Genomic DNA, 25,765 nt, shown 5'->3' on the forward strand with positions numbered 1-25,765 from the left:
TATATATATATATATATATACTTGCTTTGAAATTTCAATTAAAAGGAAAAATAGACCAAAGATTTTGAAACACTTCAACGTTTCGGTTTTAAACACTTTAACCATTCAATATTGGATGTTTCAACGTAAATTAATTAATAAGTAATAATAAAGTAATCCGTAATGAAACAATAGAAGCTATTTAAAACAAACAGTAGCTTAGAAAAACATAGCTCACTTCAATATATATATATATATCCATTATTTCAATGGTCATTAATTAGCTTTTGAATGCTATTAACAATTTTTAAGATTCTGAATGTATTTTAAAAACAATTGTGCTGTAGAAAACGGACACACCACATAAAATAATAATATGTTGAGCTATAATAATAATACCACATTAGTTAGTCTGTAGGTTTTATTTTCAAACACTAGCAGTAATTTCCCAAACGTTAGCAACAAATTATAAACATATAAATGTACCAACAATATTTAAAGCAGTTGAAATTGTATAGACAATATGAAAGCTTCAAACTGTATCTCCCCAAAATAAATCGTAATTTTCATTTTGAAAATCCAATACAAATGCAAAAGCTTCAGTCAAAGAGTTAAAAGATATTAAAGCTAGGAATACGGGAAGAAAACAACTTTAACTTACAAAGGCTTTAGATTGTTATAAAAAATAATAGTTTTCCTCTTTCCGTAAAGCCAAATACAAAATATTTATATTATAAATAACATATAAACAAATTGGAAAGTTTTGAAGGTATAATGAAATTGAAGAAAACAAAATAATAGGTAAGTAAAGGAAAATAAATAATAAGTAAGAAGGTGAGTTTGGTACGGTGAAGCACGTCAAAGACGCTGTCCTAAAGCCTTTGTAGCCTCCCTACGTGCAGGTACTGACGGTCTACAAGACTCCAAGATACGACCCCTTGTACACAAACTCAAGATCCGCTATGAGCACGTTCACAGACAGATATAGGTATCCAAGTCACATAACCATTGCCCAAAATAATAATAATATAAAGTAGAGAATATATGTAAAAGTAGACAAGGAGAGAATTAGAATGTGTATGTGATATTCTGATAATGTATTATTGTGTGTTATTGTGTGTATATCAAATGTGAAGGAGGAGTGGCCTTTTATAGGCATCCAAAAACATGTAACCTTCACCAACCATAAAAGTTCACCAACCAAAAAATTAAGGCATTCACCAACCAGAAATAAAATCTAAATATTAAATATTTATAACCCCCACAATAAATAAAATAAAACAGCCAAAGTAATTAAATAAATAAGTATTGATATTAAGGATGATTTATGAATGTAGACTTCAAAAATAGATTGTTCAGATCGTTGAAATTTTTTTATAGTATGCCCTATAGGGTGTCCATCAAATAAAATTATTTAAGGATCCCTCAATAGAGTATATATCATGTATATTGCGGCATATCAACTTGGTTAGGATTGCTCACACATCACATAATGTCCCTTTTGATTATATTGATTCCTGATTAGTGAACACTTGATTGTGACACTGCACGTTGGAACTCATCATTATGGGAAAGCTTGACACCAAATGAAGGAGAAGGACCATTCAAAGTGGCTTGAAGGTTTTCAGCACCAAATCCACTGGTGGGTCTCCCAGCATGAGTATTGAGCATGCACTGGCCTTCATTCGGTTTATTAAGATTCTGCGTCCGATCCCATATATATAGGGAATGAATTTCCATAGCTACGAGCCCCTACTTTTGTCTACAAGAGATTCTGGTGAATTTGCACCACTTGAATATTTGCACAACTTGCTGATACATATCCATCACCATGTGCCCATTTTCAAATTCAAATCATTAGAATTTATTTCTTTGTGGCCAAAAAGCTCTCACATTCCATAATAGTAATTACTAACTAGCAATGGCGATCAGTTGCAGCTTTTTAAAAGCAATGGAGGAGAGCTCAGATTCGATTGACCACTTTTCTTATAAATCTAAGCTTTATATTTATAATCGGGAGACTATTAATATATAAACCAATACAAGAAAGGGATGACCTCCATTTTCAATTTTACACTTTTCTTTTAGATTCAAAAAGGGATCAATTGCTTCAAGGAATAATAGTATATCAACCATAATGTTTTGTCTAATGCTTGATTTTATGGTGAAATCAACGGACTATGGACGCGGTGGATACTAGTGCTGCTGTGTCTTTCTTCTTCCCCTCCTAGTCTGTCTATTGTATTGCATTTTGGTTTTGTTGTCCTCCTGTGGCTTGGACTTCCCTTGTTTGTTGCTCTCAGGAATGAAAGCACCATCTCAGATTGCCCCTCCTCAGTTACCCCTCCCTCTAGTTAAAATATAAAGCCCTAACCCGGTCAGCAAAGGTAAGACCGGGACCCGAAATGCTGAACTTCCCTAAGTTGTGATGTAATTGGAAACTTGGAGAACTCCAATTATCCAGGACTACACAAGAGAGTTGTAAGCATGAACTACCATAGTGTAATAAAGTAAATATTCACCGCTCAACAGGAACACCTGGCTGCCACCATAAGTATTAAGTAGGATCTCCTGCTAGCATAAGTAACACCTGCCTACAAGGAGCTCTTCTAAACAGCACTTGTTCGTACTCAAGAGCAAGTTAATAATACAAAGAAACTAATTTTTCCTGCCACTTCTTCCTTCCTAAGTTTTTCTCAAACTCTATGGTTTCAATTAAATGAACAGAAATGACGAAGAGATAAAAGAGTTTAAATAGGCGTTGAGGAAAGAGGAGAGTATGACATTACTTCACCATCATTATATTCATACCGCAACGTGAGTTCTGTTGCACAATGTCATGAGATAATAAAAGTCTTCATGAATCAGTTCCACATGCTCTACTTTTTTTGTCTCGTTTATTTAGGTACCCCAACTTGAGGTAATCCCAGCAAAAACTTACCCAAAAAGGAAATGTATATATCTTAAGGATGCAGTGGCTGATGATGTATATGCATTTATAACCGAAAAACTGAGACATGTAAAGTAGATTCATGTTTTCCTCCAATGTTACTAATCTAGGAACAGATCACTCTCATACTTGAACCAAAAAGTCCTACCAAATTATGTTTATCAGCTCACTCCATGCGTTAAAGCAGTTTTATCACCCAATCATCCACTATCCGAACATTAGGCTTGCGGATTGTTATCGCAGTAGGGCCTTGCCTTGAATGAGGGAGAAGTGGACCCTTTTCAATTTCAGCCTTCTGATTTTCTGGTTCAATTAGAGCACTCTTCTGCCCAGTGGACAGTCCTTGCAAAATAATCCTCTCAATGACGCATTCTGAAGAAAATTGGGCTTGGCCAGGGGGAGTGGGTGCCAGATTAAGAGATGTTAGCTTCCCATCTGAAAATACAAATCGGCGATGGATATAGGCTCCTTGCTGAAATTCAAAGCTTCTACCGTCATCGACATAGAGTTCACCTTCAGCTGCTTGTGAACTATTAAGTGCTATAACCTACAGCAGGTAGAAAGAAAATTAAAACCATCCAACCTGACATATGCTTTTCATAAATAAAAAAAGGATTTTTTCATAAAAACAAGTGCTACAAAGAGAAACTACAACAAAGTTCGACTTCAGTGTCAAATGGTTATGGAGGTGTATACAATTTGGCATAGGAAGTAAATTCCACGAGACAACTGTTCACCCTTCATCAAAATTCTTAGGCGATACATAGATGTTGAAAACTAATAGCACCATGAAGAAGTTGTCACAGTATACTGCAAAACACTGTCTCTAGGTCCTGATTGAAATGGAAATAGGGTCGAAATACAATCTTCAAGGCTCTTTAATTATGCTGCTAACCTACCCGATGTATCAGTATTTCCTAAAATCTTAAGATAAAGAGAACATATAGAAAGAGAACCAGCATATATTTACACAATTTTCAACAAAATCAAATTCTTTTCACTTGGGAACATAAGTGAATACTCTCTCTCTCTCTCTCTCTCTCTCTCTCTCTCTCTCTCTCTCTCTCTCTCTCTCTCTCTCAGAGATTAAAACATAGCCGTTATTGTGATTTTCTTATCTCCTAACGTTGCAAAACCTTGATAATATTCGTGGAAGATCATAGAAGTTTTCTGGTTTTCTTGAAGTTAAACCACAAAATCAGCATTTAAAGTTTTGATGAGCTAAAAACAACCTTCTGTTTATGGCATTCAAGGCAACTTTTGACCGGGGGATGTAAAAAGTGAGAGCAGAGTAGATAATCACGTACTTCTGCTTAGCCAAGGTCCAATTCATCTACCCTCACCTGAATGTGTCCGTTGACTAAGAAAATATATGTTTAAGTTTTGTTGCTTTCTTAATTTAATTGTATTTAATAAAATCCTTAAAGCAGGATGACAATTCAAATTTCACTTTCACAAATGTTGTAGTACTAAATGTAGTGATTGATTAAAACATGTTTTCCCACTTGGTCATATCTTGTTCAAAATAACTATTAAAAGAATCTGAAGTATCCAGACGACCACATGATTTAGGAATATAGTTCAGACTCCATTTTTCTTTATGCTTGGTTCTTAACTTTTACGATATCATATATCAATTTTTGCTTGGTTCTTAGTTCTTCCTATCATCCAATTAACATATTTCTATGGGTCTCCTTATTAATATGAGAAGAGTTGACGTCGGAAGGGTGTTGGTGAGAGAGACCAAAAAAGATAAAGAAAGAGAATAACCAGAAGAAAGTTCAGGTTTTCATGAAAACCAATACAAAAGGGAAAGAGAATTTGACATGTATAGAAGTTATAATATATGTTATTCCTAAACTTTAAAGTCAAAGGCATACCAGAGTGTATGGATCATTCACCATCTGTGTGGAACTTCGACGAAACCGGTCTTTCCTCGGTATGATGGTTCCAGCCCTTTGGAAGGCAGGAACACTCTCTTCATTAACGTCCAACTTATGGGTCCTACCTCCCTTGTATGCAACTCCAGTTTTCACTTCATACCAGGATTCTTTCCCAGGCAAATAAACTGAAGCATGTCTTGCATGCTTGTACAATGGGATAGAAAAAACAGTATGACACAACAGTATAAAAAAAAAAACGGATAGCACGAAAACAAGGAGTTGAGAAGAAAGCCAAATAAATGATTAAGATATCAGGATGTTGTAATACCTCTGTATAAATTCCTTGCACCAGAAGACTACTTCCAATCATGAAAGCCTCATCATTGCTGAAAGTAGCTTCCTCAGAAGGAAACTCCATCCACAATGGACGAACAACTGGAACACCACTTGTGTTTGCCTCTCTGAATAATGTGTAGAAATATGGAAGCAACATGTAACGAATGTGTATGGCCTCTCTAATACGTTCAGTATTTCTATCCCTGTGATCAAGGTAAAGACTGATAATTAAAGTAATCATAAGAAGTCTATTCATGAAATGCTTAAACCACTTATTCATTTTAATGCTAAATATGGTAACAATGAGTACCATCAATATTTCACATTTCTCAAATTTTATCATACAATAACATGTTTTTTTTTCCCTTCATTTTTTCACTGAACTGGAATAACAAGGTTGTGATTTCGAAAGGGCCACAACCAAGCAGTTAGATAATAGCCCATGATGATAATCATCTCTACCCCAAAGTCCACAAAACTTAACCCATGTTGTTTAATACCCCTCTTGTAGCATCATCACATCATACTGCATCGGCATCACAGTACTCCTCTTCATTTAAAGGCGCTTAATCATCTTAGAATACTTACCTACCAAAAAGTACTACAAATATTACATTTGATTTTTCTTTGATAGAAACATCAAATCAGTATAAGTTGAAATCATAGTGGAAACTTCTTTATGTCATAATGAGAGACACTCACTTAAAGAAGTGGCAGGTTTTGAAAAGAAATCTTTGTAAATCTTGCGAGAAAGACAAAATGAATATCACTCTAACAAAGCATGCAAACAGAAACCATTTCCAACATTACAGACAAAGAAGCAAATTTTTAAAGATGTAATATACAAAGTAAACCTAACAATGAACATAAATAGTATATTCTTCCAATTATTGAGAATGTTCTCGTGAAAAAGAAAAAGGGAAGTTTGAAGTCTGAATTAGTTAAAAATGTAGATATATAATTGCATCCTGAAATAGCAACGATACTCTTATAGTAAAGGAAATCCTACCCAAACAACCATGGTTCTCGCCTTTTGGTGTCATGATGGGCATGACCTCTAAAAAATGGATAGTAGGCACCTAACTGATACCAACGAACTAACAACTCAGGTTCTGGATTGCCAAAAAACCCACCAACATCAGCACCTGTAGAAACATTATGGCCATTAGTGCCAGTTGAAAAATAAATTTTGTATCAACAAGAAAAATTGCTTTTTTGTACCTGAGAATGATATCCCAGTAAGACCAAGAGTCAAAATCATTGGAACTGATACCCTCAGGTGATCCCACTCAGCTGTATTATCTCCGGTCCATATTGCTCCATACCTTTGACTTCCAGCAAATACTGCTCTCGATAACACAAAAGGTCTATCCCCTCCATCACCTCGCTTCACGAGCCCATCTGCTGTAGCCATGTGGAAGTAGTAGCCATAGGCATTATGTACCTCTCTATGTTCTGCATCTTCTTGATGTAAAGCATCTCTAGGCATTGTAACCTGGTCATGGTCAATAATCATGAGATGCAAAGATGCTGAGAGGTATACAAGAAATAAAAATTAAGAATTGATCAGAAAACTTTTTCAGCACTTGCACTGAATTGAGACCATAACCAAAACAAATTCAAGAAAAATATAGATGCAAACTTCCAAGTAAAAAACCAAACAGAACAAATGAAAAGTTTAATTTATAATCTTGCTCTTTCAGTCACTAATATTTTCAAGAAAGGCACTACCTCTGATGCATTTTTACTCCCAACTAAAGGTGGGTTCCATACTTTCAAACTCCAAAATAAGAAACTTCTTAAATTTACTCATACATTTGGTTACAAGTATTCTTCTCTTTTTTTCATTTTCATGTTTGAAGCATTTTCACTTATGAAGTTTTGCACTCCTTACACTTGAACATGGTTCTCAATTTATCAACCATTACAGATCCTTTCAGTCCAACTCCAAGCTCGTGATCATAGCTGCTTTTGATTTTTGTTTTATCTAACTAGCTCACCCCTTCACCCTATTTGCTATTTTTATATTATATTGCAGATTTTCAGATAATGCTATGGCCAATTCTTACATTGCATCCATCCAAACCTCACATAATTTCACCAACTCCCTACACTCAAATATTATTCTAATATATCACGTCAGAAGCAGTAGTATTATTACATTATTTCCCCACTCAAATTATGTTATAACAGGGATTTGGTTTATCATAACTATAGCAGTAGAGGCCTGTAAGCCAAAAGACCCACTTTTACCTGTCAGAAAAATATGAATATTAAAAGTTTGCTATTCTAATATATACCTTTAGACCAGTCTATACGGAAATATGGTTGGGGAAAAAAAAACTTAAACCAAAAAGAACAATAATGTTAAAGAAATTCCATGAAAATTCCACAAGAGATATTAGTGGTGCAATTAATACATTATGTAAGAACTAGAGATTAAGAATGCAGAGAGTCCAAGAAGATACAATTTACACAAAATGTCTCTATGAAACCAAATCTAATCCCTTACACAATTATAAGGTAGGTGGCTTCTTAAACTAATAATATATATATATATATATATTCATGATGATACTGCAACAAATTTTTTCATTGTGACTGAACTTAATATGTGTGGCCTTACATTCTGATCTCCCACATTTCTCTAGTTATAGGTAAGAGATGATACATGTTCATATAAACAAATGATAATTAGATGTATATTATAATCAACCTATTTAGAAGTGAATTGATTCAGTGTTTTCACTCATTCAAAAAATACACGATAAGTAACTGAAAGTGTACTAAGCACCTTTCCTCAATAAAAATTTGATAAAATTTTGAAGACAAGAGATATTTTCTTGGCTCAAGTTTCTTCTTGAACAACATTAAAAAGCATTCTATTTAAACAATACTGCATAAATATATACCTGAAAAATCTAATCTCAACTAAAAGCATGGCACAGTGGGGATTAAGTAACTTACCTCGGGACCATTGAAGACCGAAGGCTCATTCATGTCATTCCAGATGTACAGAGAAGGAGTTGAACCAACATAATTCTCCAAAGAGAATTTTTCAGCCCACCAGGACCTAACTTCTGGCCTCAACACATCCAAATATGACGATGAACCAGACCAGCACCACCCGTCATAATCCTTTCCAGTGGCATCCCTAACATAATACCGCTTTTCTGTCGCCTCCTTGTGCAAAAAGTATGAGTCATCCCGCTTAATATGAGGATCTACAATCGTAACCATGTGCCTACCCTTAGCAGCTAACTTCCTCTGCATCTCCTCTGGGTGCGGGAAAAGCATCCTATCCCATGTAAGATATCTCTTCCCATCTGTGTGCTCAATATCAAGCCACAAAACATCATACGGAATGTCGTGCTCATCAAACTTAGAATCAACTTGCTCAACATCCTCCTCATCCCTATAATTCCACCTGCATTGGTGATAGGCCAAAGCAAACAACTGTGGCATTGCGGGTGTGCCAGTCACACTTGTATACTGGCGGACTACATCCTTGGGCCCTGGTCCAACAAAAAAGAATGCATCGACAATACCTGCCTCACTCATCCAAAGAGTATCGATCCTACTCTGCGATGAAGGGAGAGAAATGCCAGACTCTGCATCCCAGCCAGACCCGAGAACATCAATCTGCATTTCAGCAGCATTCAACCAAAAGAACCCGGAAGTCCCACGCGACTTCCCGTGGGAAATCATCAAGGGTATGGAACCATAAAGCCCAAATGGGGATTCATGAATATACTCAAATACATCTAAGTTAAACAATCTATAGGGTTCAGAGTCCTCAATCCCAGGACCTCTAGTGGGCTTCAAAGCAAAGCTAGTAGCACGCTCAGGAATCCCATATACATGATCAGCCCCATAAAAGGACACATCAAAACTAATCGATTGCGGGCCGTACGGCCTCCTATCCGTATGCCCTTTAAACCTCTCTTCCCACTCCTCACCATCTCTCTTCACTCTCAACTGTTCAAAGTCAAATAACCCATGAGAATTCAGAGAAATGACGCGATTACCTCCCTTTTCACGCACGTATACCTCGAAGGGATCATGCCGAAGCACCGCCTCGTAGCCGTCCAATAAGTAGACGATGGTCGAGGGACCGGCATCGCCGCCGATCGTCTCCGTCGAAAGCTTCTGCAACCACAGCTTCTTGTTCGAAAACTCGGGCAAAATCACATCGGGAACCTCGAAACGCTTCTTGGGTGGATCAAGTTTGGGGTCCTCGTCGATCTTGAGCCTTAAGATCCCATCTTGATAAACAGAAAGAGTGAGAACCAAGGCCTTGATTCGGTCTTGATCTTGTTCGTCTGGGTTTTCTTGGGTTTTTTCGGGGAAGAGCTTGGCCGTGAGCTCACCGTCAAAGATGGCTACGTCTTGGGCTATGAGTGAGGATGAGCTGGGTTTGCGGGCTCGGGCTCGTTTGCAAAATGGGGTTTGGTTACAGTTTCTGAACTCGTCTTTTTTCCAAGAGAGAACTGAGCAGAGCTGAGAACTAAGAAGGAGAAGAAGGACAAGCGTGGGATTTCTCATTTGCGTCTTCATGGATTGGTGGTCATACTCAGTCCCTAGCAAGCAAATGGAGGAGGAAGACCTACAAATGGAGAGGAAAGATTTCTCGTCAGTGTCCCTATTGCAGCGGTTGAACAAAGTAACTGAGATGGTGGTTCGGATCTAATGTTAAGGATGGGTTGGTTTTATTGACCCGCTCTGTTTTTTTTATTTTTTTTATTTTTTATTTTTTTTAAATAAGTCTTTTTTAGAGGTTTTTTTAAGAAAGTCTTTTTTCTCTTTTTTGGTTGTAATTTTTTAAGTAAATTTAAATTTTAGTCATAAAAAAACTTTCACTTTTGGAAAAATCTAAACCTCTTAATTTTTAAATCAAATACATGTAAATGTAAAGAATTCCTTAGAAAATCCAAAAATAAATAAGGGCAATTTTGTCCATTTTGGCTTCTTTTAAAAAATTTCTCTCTCTCTTCTGGGTTTTTCCAAAGTCTCTTAATTTTTTAAGATAGTCTAAACTAATTTAAATTAATCTAATTTTCGTAGAGGGCTACTCGAACTTGGGTGTAAAGTGGTAGGCTCTTTTATAGGCTAACTAGTCTCTCTTGGACATAACAATTTTTAGGTGAGTTGTTCTCTCTTGGATTAAAACGCATCCTCTTAATATGGACAAATGATCAATGATTGAGATTAGAGAGACAATTAAGTCTCGGAATTAAAGGAGATTTGTTACTTTTTGGCGCATAATGAACCTATTTGAAGCTTGATGACCTCTAACGTCACGAAATCCTCTATTGCGGACAAATCATGTGGACAACGTTTTGAACTTCGACTATGAAGTTTGCTTACTAAATTTCAATGAGGCAAATTATGGAAATAAAGAACCAATGCCAAAAGAAGCAAAGAAGTCACATTTGAAAATGCTAATGAAAGCAGAGCTGTAATGGGCTTGTTGGACTATCAAAAGGATGGATCAAGCTCTGCTTCACTCCTGTGTTTGAGGCCATAGAACATTTTGAAGGAATTGTGAGCCTTAAGGAGTGCTTTGGTCATCTTCAATGACTCATTGAGATATTAATGGAAGAGAATTTTATCTCTATATAGGGTTTTGATAGAGAACAACAATGGGACAAAACCTTAATACACTGCAGGTGCTCATACAAATACAATAGGTGTTGGAAAGATGTTACTTGACAATACAATGGAGGAGGTGCCAAAAGGATGTAACTTGAGTTTGAACTTGTGCAAAGGATATGAATAATGCATGATCGTTACTTTAATGGCTAGGTTGAATCAAGATTAAGCTTGGCTTGGCATGCGAGGTTTGTTCTTTGGGAGTTCAAGACTCACAAGTTTAGCAAGAAAAATAGAGGGATTTTGATATCCTATTCAAATAGAGAACTTAAGCACTTGATATATATTTTCTTTTAAACAAGAGTTCTAAAATCCATTTTTTAAGATTCAAAAACTTCTTTAATATGCAACTTGAATACTATTTCTAAATCTTTAAAATTTGATAACTTCTTTGGTTAAAATTTTTAAAATTATTTTTTTTTTCAATTAAGATATTGATAAAATATTTTGAAATTATATCAAACATACTATTTTAACATCTATATTTTAATACCATAAATATATGATCGCCAAGCTCAATTAATCTTCAAGTCCTAAATAATACATATTAAATAAATTCTAAGACTAATGATTCTGTACATAATCAAGCCACATTGATACAACTATGTGATCTCTAACATCATTCATTTTATTAGCATTGTCCTCATGCAAATGGATGTGTTCTCCTGCTTGATTCTCCCTAGAGCTTTCTTCATCCACCATATGAAGATCATTGGCTTGATGATGAACTATTATGTCATTTCTTGATTGCACTCTAATGATATTGTGTCACACCCCGGACCGGCTCCGCCGTAACGCGATATTGTCCGCTTTGGGCCTGGCTACGTTCTCACCAGCCCGCACGGTTTTGTTTCTGGGAGCTCACGGAACAACTTCCCAGGGTGGTCACCCATCCTGGGATTGCTCCAGCCTCCCACTCGCTTAACTTCGGAGTTCCTACGAACCCGAAGCCAGTGAGCTCCCAAAAGGCCTCCTGCTATGAGGATGCGAGGTGTGCCATATAAGGCACATCACCCCCCTCCGTTTGGTCGATGTGGGATCTCACAATCCACCCCCCTTAAGGGATCCGACGTCCTCGTCGGCACACTCGCACCCACGGCAGAGTGGCTCTGATACCATTCTGTCACACCCCGGACCGGCTCCGCCGTAACGCGATATTGTCCGCTTTGGGCCTGGCTACATTCTCACCAGCCCGCACGGTTTTGTTTCTGGGAGCTCACGAAGCAACTTCCCAGGGTGGTCACCCATCCTGGGATTGCTCCAGCCTTCCACTCGCTTAACTTCGGAGTTCCTACGAATCCGAAGCCAGTGAGCTCCCAGAAGGCCTCCTGCTATGAGGATGCGAGGTGTGCCATATAAGGCACATCACCCCCCTCTCCGTTTGGTCGATGTGGGATCTCACATATTGTGCATTGTACAACAAGCAACACGAATATGCATTTGTTTCTTAATTAGATAATTTGGTATTAACTTCATAATAGTAAAGAGACCCTTAAGCACTCTGAAGCATTGTTCAGTAACATTATATAGTGATGAATGCCTATAGTGGAATCATTTCATTGGCCCTCTTGGATGTTTGCCTCTCACTCTATAATCACTCAAGTGGTAATGCTCTTCATGATATAGTGCATAACCCATAACCAATAAGATAATATTTTTCCTATTTAAGAACAATTCATATAAGTATTTTTGACAGGACCCGATCCCAATTCCACTTTGGAATTCGAGCCGAATCCTGTGCGTGACCGACACCTGGCGAATGTCAGGCACAAATGACCTTTTTACCCTTCCGGTTTCAAATACGTTTAAAATTTCCCTTAGACTCCTGTCGAAAATTCGGCAGAGTCTTCTCTGTAATTTGTCCAAACCCAAAAATTTTCTACCTGTTAAACAAGCAATAAACTTCACACCAACTGCCAGAATAAGTCAACAACGCAACCAACAGCTCTAGTTTCCCCACCATAACTAGATATCAGAGCATTTACTAATAATTTACAAGACTTTAAGTAATTTACAACAACATCCTACGTTTCGTGGGTTGGCACGAGAGCTAGGAATGGGCCGGTGGTGGATTCCTTTGCACTTCTACGGCCTGGGGGCGAAAAACAAGTTGAAAGTGTGAGTGGACAAAAAAATAATGTTCTTAAAACAAGTTATAACATAGTAACCCCCGTTGTAAAAATAAATAGGTATGTAAATCTAAAGTTCGTCTGTATTCAAATATAAAGCATTCAACTAAATATGTATATGTATACGTATCGATACAGATATGAAACAGGCACGAATATCGAGAAAACTTTTATAAAATGACTGAAAACAATAATTACATAAAAGTACTGAAATTCCTTTAAAACTACCACCTGGGTGTACCCCTGTAAATCCGTCAATTCCCCTGGCAGGTCTCGGCGACACACAGTCTAGCCGAGCCGCAAACTGGTAGGATTCAGGGGACTATAGTTTGCCTGATCCGCTGGCAAGTCTCGATGACACAAAGTCGACTCGAGCAGCTCTGGCAGGATTCAAGGGACCGTAGTCAGCCTGATCCGCAATCCTGGCAGGTCTCAGGGACACAAAGTCAGCCGAGCCGCAAATCCTGGCAGGTCTCGGGACACCAAGTCAGCCGAGCCGCAAATCCTGGCACTCACGGTCCGAGCGTCCCCGAAACTCGTGAGGCAATGTCAAGTGCACTGACGAATTGAAAAATAGACTGGATGTCCGTAGACATCGGTCCAACTGAGGGTAATCACCGAAATCGGGTACATGGTGGTTTTAAAAATAAACTATCTTAGCAAAGTCTGATAACTAACTGTAGTTTGATAAATCTGAGCTAGGCTGCTATTTCTGTATCGCAAATCTCAAAGTCTGCTGTCTATATAACTTTAGCATAATCAGCTAAGCAAGGCATAGAAGAGATATTTAATTTCATAGGAAAAAATCACACTGCATAAAACTTATTCAAGATCAAATAATGAAATTTGCTCAGAAAAGTCATTTAGAAAAGAAAAGTCCACTCACTGCTGGTCCGAGCTAGCTGGACCTCTTGAAGGTCCCTCATGAGGTTCAGTTTGGCCTCTGGTGCCTGATTAACCATGAAGATTAAATTAATAAAACTGCTCAATAAAAACATTAAATTAAACACCCTGACCCCCGGCTCCTAGAAATGCGTGCACTTATATTCAAGTCAATCCTATGCCCACTTTAGCTTTTTAGACAGTTAGAACGGCCTTAAAAGACCTGAAGCTTTACTAAGCGATAGACTGCCAGACCGGCCGATCCGGAACCCCGTGGGGTCTACGATCTTCGATGGCCGATCCGGGATTCTCTAGAGGTTCCTCACAGAGAAAGACCCATATCCTGCGAGTTTGGTCCGAAATGGACGGTCGGATTAGCCAAAATCGCGTTATCGCTTAAAATCCAAACCCTAGCCCCAGGGTTGGCAATTTCGGAGTATCCGGGACTCCGATTCGCAATCCGTTCAATCCAACACGATCCTGAAATCATGTAGAACGACATATCTGAACTTGAGTGCGATCCAACGGCTCGACGACACTGCACTCGGGAATCGCACATTATGGAAAATCCCTTCGGGGCTCAAACAGACTCCGAATTGAGATCCGCGAAATCTTACGCGCTCGTGACAACACGAGGATCGCAAAAATACACAGAGTCACTACACTACCTTCACCCACGCGCCGCCACAAGCGCCGGCAGTTTGGGTGTCCAAAGCGATAGTGGTTCGCTGGAAAAACTCAAAACCAAGACTCCAAACTCCTATCCTAGGTAAAACACCCCATTTGGAGCCACTTTTGTTCTTGGACATACCCCAAAAAGTGGCCGAAAACCACCGATAACAGAGGCCGAAGTTCGACCGATTTTCAATTCGAAAATCGAGTGATCTACGGCTAAAATCGATCAAAACCTATCCAATCATCAGCTAGAGCATGAAAAATAGGTGAGAATCCATACCTTACTCGAACGATTTGGTTGAGAATTGAGGGAGAACCGATCAGAAATCACGATTTTCCTACCAGTTCCGGTCGGCCCAAGGGCGGAGGTGGGTCGTGGCGGGACGGCGGTGGCGAGACGAAGTCGACGGTATCAACGCCGGAGGTCGTCGTGCCCTATGGTGGCGGCTGTGTTGAATGGAAGGGGAGGGGGTGGCGCGGGTCGCGCGTGACGGGAGGAGAGAGAGAGGAGAAAGGGATAAAAATCTGACTTTTTCCAAATTACCGTTTTGCCCTTTACGGTATTTTGACCGTATTTTCTTCGTTACAACTCAGATTCGAGTCTACTCCGTGTTTACGGACTCGTTTCGTCGTGCTCTACGCAACGGCGTAAGCGGAATTGCCAAATTCCTTCTGGGTCAAAAAGTCAACTTTTTCCCTATTAAATAATGTGAGGGCAAAATCGTCTTTCTTCTAGAATAAATTAATACTAATTTAAGGATATTTTGTTTTGGGTTATTACAATTTTACTCCATTCTAATATACTATAAAATATTTATAAAAAATATTGAAAATTGATAAGTTTAAATAATTGTATACCTTCTTTTGGCAATGAGAAGTTGTTCTCTTATCTACTTATTGCATCCATCAACACTCTTGAGTCATTAGCCATTCCTTCCCATCCCATATAAATATATGTGAACATATGTCAAACGAACATGCTCACATAATTTTTTTTATCATCTGAATTTTTTTGCCTCAATACGGAACTTGTTTTGATGTAGAAGCCCATGCACTGATATGTGTTCAATCAACAACATCAATGCAATTCTACCAAGTGAGAATCAAACCATGACATGTTATTACTTAACTATATAATAAGAACAAAAAGTTGTTAACTTAATCACATTTATGACAAAGAGTAAAGTAATCTTAAACCATAGGTGTTACTTAGGATTCCCCATGATTTCTTGAGGTGTAACTTCTATATTTGGAGGTTGAATTATCTGAGTACCAAGTTGACATATTGCTTTGAGAACTATATTAAATTGTCTAGACACTGTTTGTTTAGAATGTTGAAATTTCTAAGGAATCATTATATTGCGAACTGTATGCCTAATAGTATGCAAAAATATGTGCATTGCCTCATTGACACAAATTGTTCTGTCATTTTGCAAGAAATCCAAGCCCCTCAATGTCGAAGACAAGTTCGTAAATGTGTTGTTATCCATTCTTGCAAACGGTGATGGTTCGCATTATCACCATACTGTAGCCTCTCGGCCAGTTGTCAGTTTCATCTTATCGGTGTTGTTGCCGGACCAAAAACAACTATGCTTTCCAGCATTCTGACGAGCTTTCAGGCGATTGGAAGCTATTTCAAGTGTTGATAGTCGTGATTCCGACTAAACCCCGTTGTTCTGGCACTTTTTTTTTGCTTTCTTTTACTTTCCTTTGATTTTAGTTCATGTACTGGGAAAATATTGAAGTCCTTATTTGTCTTTAAGGCATAAAAAAGAACCAATTTGAGCGAGCTCCCCACTCAGAGAACAATTGTTTGATTTGAAGTCAGTTTGTTTGAGGCACGTATTATAATAAACTCATCTTTCTCGCTATTTATAGCACTAATGGTTCCATGCTAGGGAAATTCAATCTCTTGGCCTATTTCTAGGGCTATGGCGATTTAGGGGCTAACATTTTTTCTTTTTGAAGGCCATATCATAGTCATTAATAAATTCCAAATAGTTTTTCTTTTATTAATCCACTTGAGTTTTAATGATATCCTTGCTTTGCACCACAGGATATTAGGATCAACCCAAAATCAAAGAGGGCTTGAGGATTTTAGTATGTTTTTAATTGACTATAGTATCAAGGCTTATTTATAGCAATGCCCCTGAAACTACAGTTCAAGCTCATTTTGCCCCCCTCCTTCCCAAACTTCAAATGGTCCACTTTTCCCACTTGACCAAGATTTGTGGACCCACTTTGGCCCTTGCTGTCAACTCTATCCAAAAGTGTATTAACTTTGATAACATGGTAGAGGTATTTTTGTAATTTCGTACACATGGATCATTATCCACCAATTTAGGTGGGTGATGTGGGAAAGAGGAGCCCACCTCCAATATGAAAAATAAACTAAAAAAAAGTTATTAATCTTTTAAACTAATTAAGAATGTGAAGATCCTTCTACAACCATATGTGGGAAAGTGATTAATGAAATATCTTTGGTTGGACGAAGAGAAAGGGTGAGATGGGGGCGCAGATCTATTAGTGTCACCTAGCCCACCCTGAAGGAAACATTAAATCCTAGTTATATTTAGCCACAAAGATAAGGTTACAATTAACCTTAGGCAACGGAAGCTTTAAAATTTAATCTTTCAGCTATAACATAACTAACCCCAAGTAGCTTAAGGCTTGGTTTAGATTGTTCAACTCCTAGACTTTCTAGACTAAGAGAAAGAGAAAATAGAAACTTTACCCTTGAAGCACTACTCAAGGTTGACATCCTTTGAGTTGATCACCTTATGGAAGGCCTTATAGGTTCACCAAATCACCAATGAAGATGATCTCTAAACTTTCCACACTAAGGAAGATGGAGGATATGATGCAACCTAGGAAGGAAGGATGCTAGTGTTCACTTCTTAGCGTGGCTGATTTTTTCTAGGTGAGAGGAGCTTGATGGTGTTCTAACTCCTCTCTTGAAACTAGCTAAAAACCCTAACTTTTCTCAAGAGACAAAGTTCACTTAAATAGACACACAAGGAGGAGACCAAAGTCTCCCTTTGGTAAAACCGGCCATGGGGTCTCTATTGGGTCTCCTGGGCTTATGTGGTCATCCTATTATGCCCACATGTCTTAACTAACCCAATGGGCCTTGGACCCGGTTTTATAGTTTAGGCCCAAATTACCCTTTTCCATCATTATCTAGTCCATGCACATCATATTTATTTCCTTTTATCTAACCTTATCGGTGTGTGATCCATTAGGTTCTAATCTGCGAAGTAGTGAGCGATCCAAAACTCTTTATTGATCGATTGAGAATTAAAACTCCCTTTTAATTCTCCCCTTATGAGAACTAGATTATATCTTTGTTCTCAGGGCTTCCACAAAACTGTGAATGACGTCTAGCAATATGTCACGGTTGCTCAAGCCAGTATAGAATGAGGCTGTGAACCTATTCAGTTGAGATTACCGTGCAATACGGTCCTTCTCTTAATCAATGCTCTTGATCATGCTAATTGGGGCATAAAATTCATGTCAAGCCCTTAGTGTGATCTGTAGTTTCATGTGATTCATTGGGGCATGATCATAATCTCTATTATCAATCTAGCTTGTTGCTTTGGCAAAAGACTTTTGAGTCACATCCTCTGAGCATTCTCCCTCTTTACTGAAGGTAGAGATCCCTTGTTGTACACTCACATGTCTCAATGAATTGATCATGAACCCTAGCCATTTTTTTGGGTTATGCCTAGAGGATCACAACGCTTCAATATGGCTAAAGGCCCACAACGCTTCCATGAGACAACTCATGGTGCCTTAGGTCAATGGCTAATTTGCACTATTCCAACTTGAGAGATCTTGATGGACATGTACATAAAACTTTAATTCAAGCTCTCATCATTGATTGTGTTTAGTGAATTCATTCTCCACTGAACATCCATACACTTATCTTAGTATCTCCACACGAATCACTTGGGACGAGTCATCCTCCTGCTTGAGCAGATATAGTGCATGATGGTTTTTGCGGATTATCAATATCCAATTGATTATCCTATGACCATGAACAATTTAGGATGTGGACATAGTACATAAAGGTCTCCTAAACTTAACTTCTTTAAGTCACTTTCTACTTCTCAAGATCCACGAACTTGTTAGTTAAGTAAATGACAAAGATTATTACTTAAAATAACATAATGCCCTTCATTAATTAGGTGAAATATCCCTAGAGTTTACATCTCATGATTGGCTCTAGGGCATACTTCTAACGATCTCCCACTTGTACTATAGCCAGTTAGATATATACCTAAAGCCCATCTTTTCTAGATGCCTACTTACTTGAGCTTGACTCATAGCTTTAGTGAACAGATCAGATGTGTTATCCATAGAAGCTAACTTGAGAATTTTAACCTCTTCATCTGTTATAAATTCTTTGATGACATGGAAGCGACGTTCGATGTGCTTGTTCCTCTGATGAGACCTTGGTCCCTTGGCTTGAGCTATTGCCCCAGTGTTGTCACAATACAGAGGTACTGGCAACTTTATAGTTGTAACCACTCCAAGTTCTGCTATGAACTTTCTCATCCATACGACTTCCTTGGCAGTTATAGATGCTGTGACATATTCTGCTTCAGTTGTAGAGTTCGCTGTAACATCTTGTTTACAACTCTTCCAACTGATTGCTCCACCATTCAAAGTAAGGACAAATCCAGAAGTGGATTTTCTATCGTCTGGATCGAACTAAAAATCCAAGCTGTAACTCCGATGTTCCTCCATACACCAGGAACATGTCCTTAGTTCTCTTTAAGTACTTTATGACAGTTTTGACAGCTCCCCAGTGTTATGATCTTGGGTTTGATTGATATCAACTTGTAATGCTCACAACATAACTGATATCAGGCCTTGTGCACATCATGGCATTTATGAGGCTTCCTACTGCAGATGCATAAGGAACTTGTTTCATGTGTTCCACCTCTTCAGAACGCTTAGGGCTCATGCCCTAGAAGAGCTTGATTCCATGTCTTACATGGAGATAGCCCTTCTTAGATTCTTTAATATGGAACTTTCCAAGTATCTTGTCTATGTACAAGGATTGAGACAAACCAATTAGTTTTCTCGATCTATCTCAATAGAGTTTGATCCCTAGTATATGAGACGCATCTCCTAAATCTTTCATGTGAAACGTCTTAGATAGCCATACTTTTACATAAGAAAGCATTCCAATGCCATTCAGGGTTCATCATCTTTGAATTGAATAAAATCAAACATTCTGATTGCTTTATCAAATCTGATGTTCCAACTCCTTTATGCTTGTTTGAGTCCATACATGCATTTCTCAACACTATGCCAAAAATGACCAGCCTATTCACATTCTTACCGTGGTATTTGTGACTGTTGCCTATTCTATGTAATAGGCAACGGAAAATATATTTGCGACATCACATATTTCAAAAACTCCGATACCGATGCTTGTTATGAATTATGACATTGCAGAAACTAATAGTGCTGTTGCAAATTATGTTATATGTCATCGCTTGTTCTTTTTAGCTGAGGTGAAAAGCTTCCATATGGTTTGACTTTCTGTAAAGATGATTGACCTTTCGATGCCAAAAACAAGAACAACGCCGATTGTTATATAAATGCTGATGCTACTTCTAGTTTTAGGCATCAGCGGTCATGGAAGTCTTCTTGTTGTTTTAATCTTTTAACTTCAGTTGTTTCTGGAAAACTGAGGTTGTTATAAACAATAGGCATCACTTATGTAAGGAAAGTGTAGGCATTTTGCATGTTCCACATCACAATTTACTTGGTTACTGTCTTGGAATATCAAAAAGGCATCACATCTAAATCATGCTGTGTTGCCTATATATATATATATATATATATATATATATATATATATAGTCTCCTTCAGTTGAGGGATCCCTCAAATAGTGTTATTTGAGGGATGGGGTGCTCAACCGTTGGATATGTTTTAATGATCTTGTGTGACTGAGATTGTTTTACATCTTTTAACCCGTTTTCTGCCAAATAACCCAACACATCCAATGCTGGAGAAGACCTTAGGCACGCAGGCTCTCAGATAGGAAACGAAGGAAGAGGAAGAGCCAGCCTAAGAGAAGACCCACTCTATCGAGATGAAAAGATGACCCACCATTTCCAACTAAGCTTGCGAGATTTCTATTTCTATAAGGTATCCACTGTCGTGGATTTTTTTTCCTTTCGAAATCTGGGTTGTGGTCATCAATTGGGAGATGTACGAAGGTTTTTCGATATGGGTTTGTAGATTTTTGGGTTTTTTAAAATCTGAGTTGAGATTAATCTCCATATTTAATATGGGTTTGGAAAAATTTATGTGAATTATTATTGTTGTGTTGTTCTGGTATCTGATGTGGGTTTTTTTAAAATCGATTTGAAGATTTCTACTAAAGCTTGAGATTACATCTCCAGATTTGATATGGGTTTGAAAAAATTCATGTGATTTACTTATTATTGTTGTTGTTGTAGGGTTATCTGATATGGGTTTTGAATGTGGGTTTTAAAATTAATTGCAGCCACACGAATATTTATATAAAAAAAATGATATTGGTGATATGCATCCAACAGAAAATGCAATCATATTCAGCATTGAAATAAGAATAATGTGCAGAACTTTCTGGTTGATGACTTAAAGTGGACTTCATGGACAATGGCAAGTGCAGCTTGTGGAATACTTGGGTTTCCATTTATGTCAATAGTGACAGGATCCGACCCAATTTTCACTTTGAAATTCGAGCCAAGGCCTGTGCGTGTCTGACATCTGGCGAATGTCGGGCACAAATGACCTTTTTGCCCTCTTACTTCAATTTCTCTTTAAAATTCCCTTAGACTTCTGCCGAAATTCGGCAGAGTCTCCCTTGTATTTTGACCAGTCCCAAAATTTCACCTGTAAACAATCTCAAATATTTCCACCCAACTGCCAGAATAGGATAAACCAAAATTTGCCAGATTCAAATTTTCCAATAAACTCGATATCAGAGCAATTTTCTAAAGTTCACGGGTTTTCAGGAAAAATTTCTACAACTTTACCTGGCTTTGAAGCGTGGAGGTTAAGAGTGGCCCGGTGGTGGATCCTATGCACTTCTACAACCTGGGGGCGAAAAACAAGTTTTAAACTGTGAGTGGACAAAAAGTGAGATTCTTAAAATCAAGCTAGAATATAATTCCCCCATTTTGAAATAACTAGGGATATATATACATCGAAAATTTAACTATATCTCCATATAAAAGATTCTATAAGCATGAATTAGTATACTAATGAAGAAACTTACATAATCGATCTGATATAAAGATATTACTGCCTGGAAGAATCAAAGAACTGGTATATTGAATAAAAATACCAAAAATACACATGTGCAATTACTGAGAGACCAATATAAAATGGCTGAAAATCATCCTTGAATAAAAGAAAGCTCAAAATCCTTTAAAACTTCGTTCGACTGAATTTACTAAAAAAAAAAATGAGTAAACAATATCTGCAGTAAAAGCTTTAAAATCCTTTAAAACTGCCACCTAATTGTACCCCTGTTATATCCGTCAATTCCCTGGCAGGTCTCGGGCGCCACGCAGTCCACCCGAGCCGCAAACTGGCGAAATCAGGGGACTATGATCAGCCTGTCCCGCCGGCAGATTCCTCAGTGACACCAAGTCAGCTCGAGTCGCTCTGGCAGGATGCAGGGGACCGTAGTCAGCCTGATCCGCAATCCTGGCAGGTCTCGGGGACACAGAGTCAGCCGAGCCGCAATCCTGGCAGGTCTCGGGACACCAAGTCTGCCGAGCCGCAAATCCTGGCACTCACGGTCCGAGCGTCCCCGAAACTCGTGAGGCAAAGTCAAGTGCACTGACTGAACTATAATCAGACTGGATGTCCGTAGACATCGGTCCGACTCTGGGTAATCACCATAAAGAAAATGGGTACAAGGTGGGTTTAAAATAGATTCCTTTAGAAAATCCGATTAAAACTGAAATCTCAAATTGTGCTGCTGTCTCATCTGATTTCAACCTCAAACTCTGTTTCTATAACTTTTAAATAAGCAGCACATATTTATAAAACTGTTACTGTACTGATCAAGTTCAGAACCGTAATAAAACTTACTCAAGATCAAATAAAGAAACTTATTCAAATAAATTCATTTCTAAAAACTTATTTATATAAAATCAATATAAACTCATTTATAAAACTTATTTATATAAAAGCACATCAATCATTCATGAAATCTGTTTTATGAAAGAAGGTCCACTCACAGATGGTCCGAGCTACTTCGATCCCTCGAAGATCTCTTTTATAATTCTGTCGGGCTCCTGGTGCCTTACTCGATCGATTTGGTGAAGAATTGAAGGAGAAAATCGAGCTGGAAGTTCGGGTGGATTCGAACGAACATCCGTCGGAAAACACGATTTTCCGGCCAGCTCAGGGCGGCCTCGGGGTTGAGGTCGGTTGGAGAAGGTAGGGGACTCGATGGCGGTTCCAACGCCACCGGTCCCGTGGCCATTGGAGCTCGGAGGCGGCGCCAGCACCTTCTGGAAGTCGGCGGCCCGTTTCGCGCAGAGTCTGGGTTTATATAGATGCAACTTCGAAATATTTACGGTTATGCCACTGAGACTCTTTTGACCATATCTTTTTCGTTACATCTCCGATTCGGGCCCACTCCGTGTCTACGGACTCCTTTCGCCGTGCTCTACGCAATGGCGCAAGCGGAATTCCCAAATTCTTTCTCGATCAAAAGTCAAAATTTCCCCCATTATTAATGCTAGGGCAAAATGGTCTTTTCACTAAAAGATATTTTCCTTACTTTTTAGATATTTTCTTTCTTTTTAGATATTTTATTTTGGGTTCTTACAAATAGTGCAACCATCTGAGAAGGAGCTTTGAAGGACGGAGCAAACGAGATTGATATTTTTCTTCATTATGAATCATTTGCAGATCAAGAGCTTTGAAAGAGGCAACAAACATGTTCTAGTTTTTTGTCATTATAATGTTTGTAGTCTTTTTGGGGTTGGATGTAAGCTTTTCTATTTATTGAAGTTCATAATCAGCTTTCCATGATTTAATTTCATATATCTTTAATCACGGTTGATGAAGGTTTAAAGTTATCAATTTGTTGTTAGAAGTAGAAAATATATCATTAGTTCCTTACTAGCTTCTTTCACAAGGGTTTTTCCTTTTCTTTTCTTTTTTTTTTTGTTGGGCAAAGGGCTTTTCCTTATGTGCTTGTACAGAAATTGTGGCCTACAATTCATGTTGCTAAAAAATTCATGAACCAGTCTCGACCAGGGTACATAGCCATATTGTTGAAATCCAAGTGAACATCTTGCGCTTAATCCAAGAATCATACAACAATGAAGACAGAAAGCAACTCAATCCCGAATGGAATGAAATTTGTCAAAACAACTAAATATCACCCAAAAGAAATCCATATGCCATATGCAATCCATATGCCTTCTCAAGTAATATCATCTAAATCAACAGCCAAGAAACAAGCCAAGGCTTGTTAGATTACCACAAACACTACATATTTTGGAGAAGTAATCTTCCATTTGACACAAAGTACAAATGTAAGCAAATAAAGATGATAAGAGGCAAATTAGAAGATCATTTTATCACATAGAGAAAGCAATATGACATATTGCATCAACAATTTTTATTAATACAACTAATTACAAAGTAACCAAACAAGATATACCTTAAAACAACCTTTGCTCATAGTTCAATAGAGTCGGATAAACAACAATTCAAAAAGACTTGCACCACCTAATTGACCCTAAAAAAATTTCGAACCTCATATATTCCATTAATTATTGTCTAATAAAAAATAACTCACATCTAACTGACCCTAAGAAGCTATACGGCTTAGATAACCTTAAAATGGATCTCTGTCAGTGCAATCATACAACACCAGAAATATGTTAAACGCAAGTAAAACTGGATATCTTTTGCCACTACTCACTAGGAGTTCAAAACATCATCCTAAAAACACAAAGCAAATGAAAATAATTAATTCAATTTTATCAAGAACAGGCAAATTACATAGGTAGAAAATATGACTTTACTTACTCAAGATATATTATTACTTTGAATGAAAGCTCCATGCCAGCAAAAAATAATATTTAATATTCTTGTGGCCGCAATCAATTTTAAAACCCATATCAAATATCACAACAACAAGTAAATCGCATGAATTTTTTCAATCCCATTACAAATATGGAGATGTAATCTCAACTTTTAGCAGAAATCTTCAAATCGATTTTAAAAAAACCCATGTCAGATACCAGAACAACACAACAATAATAATTCACATGAATTTTTCCAAACCCATATTAAATCTGGAGATTAATCTCAACTCAGATTTTTAAAAACTTAGAAATCTACAAACCCAGATCGAAAAACCCTCATACATCTCCAAATCGAAGACTACAACCCAGATTTCGGAAGGAAAAAAAACCACGACAATGGATACCTTATAGAAATAGAAATCTCGCAAGCTTAGTTGGAAATGGTGGGTCATCATTTCATCTCGAGAGAGTGGGTCTTCTCTTAGGCTTGCAAGGGGTTCTTCCTTTTCCTTCGTTTCCCATCTGAGAGCCTGCGTGCCTTAGGTCTTCTCCAGCATTGGATGTGTCGGGTTATTTGGCATAAAACGGGTTAAAAGATGTAAAACAATCTCAGCCACACAAGATCATTAAAACAGATCCAACGGTTGAGCGCCACATCCCTCAAATAACACTATTTGAGGGATCCCTCAACTGAAGGGATATATATATAGAGAGAGAGAGAAACACTATTTGAGGGATCCTTCAACTGAAGGGATATATATATATATATATATATAGAGAGAGAGAGAGAGAGAGAGAGAGAGAGAGAGCTTCTATTGAGAGATCCCTCAAATTAGCTTATTTGAGAGATACCCTTGTAGGGCCCATCCTGTATTGTATTTCACTAATCCAAACAATCTCTTTTGTAAATACTCATTCAAAGATTATCTCTACAAAAAAATCATTTGAATCCGATATCATTTGACCACTCAATTGAATTATTGAAATTTTAGTACTTTCTTGAAGTACCGTATTCATTGATTTTGCAAGACATAATTGGATATCGAAACAGTTTCCGAATTGTCTAATTTTTTTAAAGGATAATCTATGAATATAGACTTAAAAAATAGATGGTTTTGATCGTTGAAAAAAAATTCGTAGGGGACCCGAAAGGGTGTCTTTCAAATAAAATTATTTGAGGGATCCCTCAATAGAAGGGGACTGATATATATATA

At 37.8% G+C, this 25,765-nt stretch overlaps 1 protein-coding gene and 1 long non-coding RNA gene across 2 annotated transcripts; both read right to left on the bottom strand.

Annotated features, from left to right (window-relative positions):
- Positions 1–2,837: 2,837 nt before the first annotated feature.
- LOC117624434 (probable glucan 1,3-alpha-glucosidase) lies at positions 2,838–9,817 on the bottom strand. Its single transcript, XM_034355674.1, has 6 exons — positions 8,116–9,817; positions 6,370–6,643; positions 6,158–6,293; positions 5,141–5,351; positions 4,810–5,016; positions 2,838–3,476 (listed from the first exon to the last, which is right to left on the bottom strand). Exons 1-6 carry the CDS (start codon positions 9,703–9,705, stop codon positions 3,108–3,110), a joined length of 2,787 nt encoding a protein of 928 aa, XP_034211565.1. The 5' UTR covers positions 9,706–9,817; the 3' UTR covers positions 2,838–3,107.
- A 14,286-nt stretch (positions 9,818–24,103) lies between these two features.
- LOC117626065 lies at positions 24,104–25,252 on the bottom strand. Its single transcript, XR_004585486.1, has 2 exons — positions 24,956–25,252; positions 24,104–24,465 (listed from the first exon to the last, which is right to left on the bottom strand). It is a non-coding gene; the product is annotated as an uncharacterized LOC117626065 (long non-coding RNA).
- Between the last annotated feature and the right edge of the window lie 513 nt (positions 25,253–25,765).

The sequence above is a fragment of the Prunus dulcis genome, chromosome 4 (assembly GCF_902201215.1).
Source record: "Prunus dulcis chromosome 4, ALMONDv2, whole genome shotgun sequence".
Taxonomy (NCBI): Eukaryota; Viridiplantae; Streptophyta; class Magnoliopsida; order Rosales; family Rosaceae; genus Prunus; species Prunus dulcis.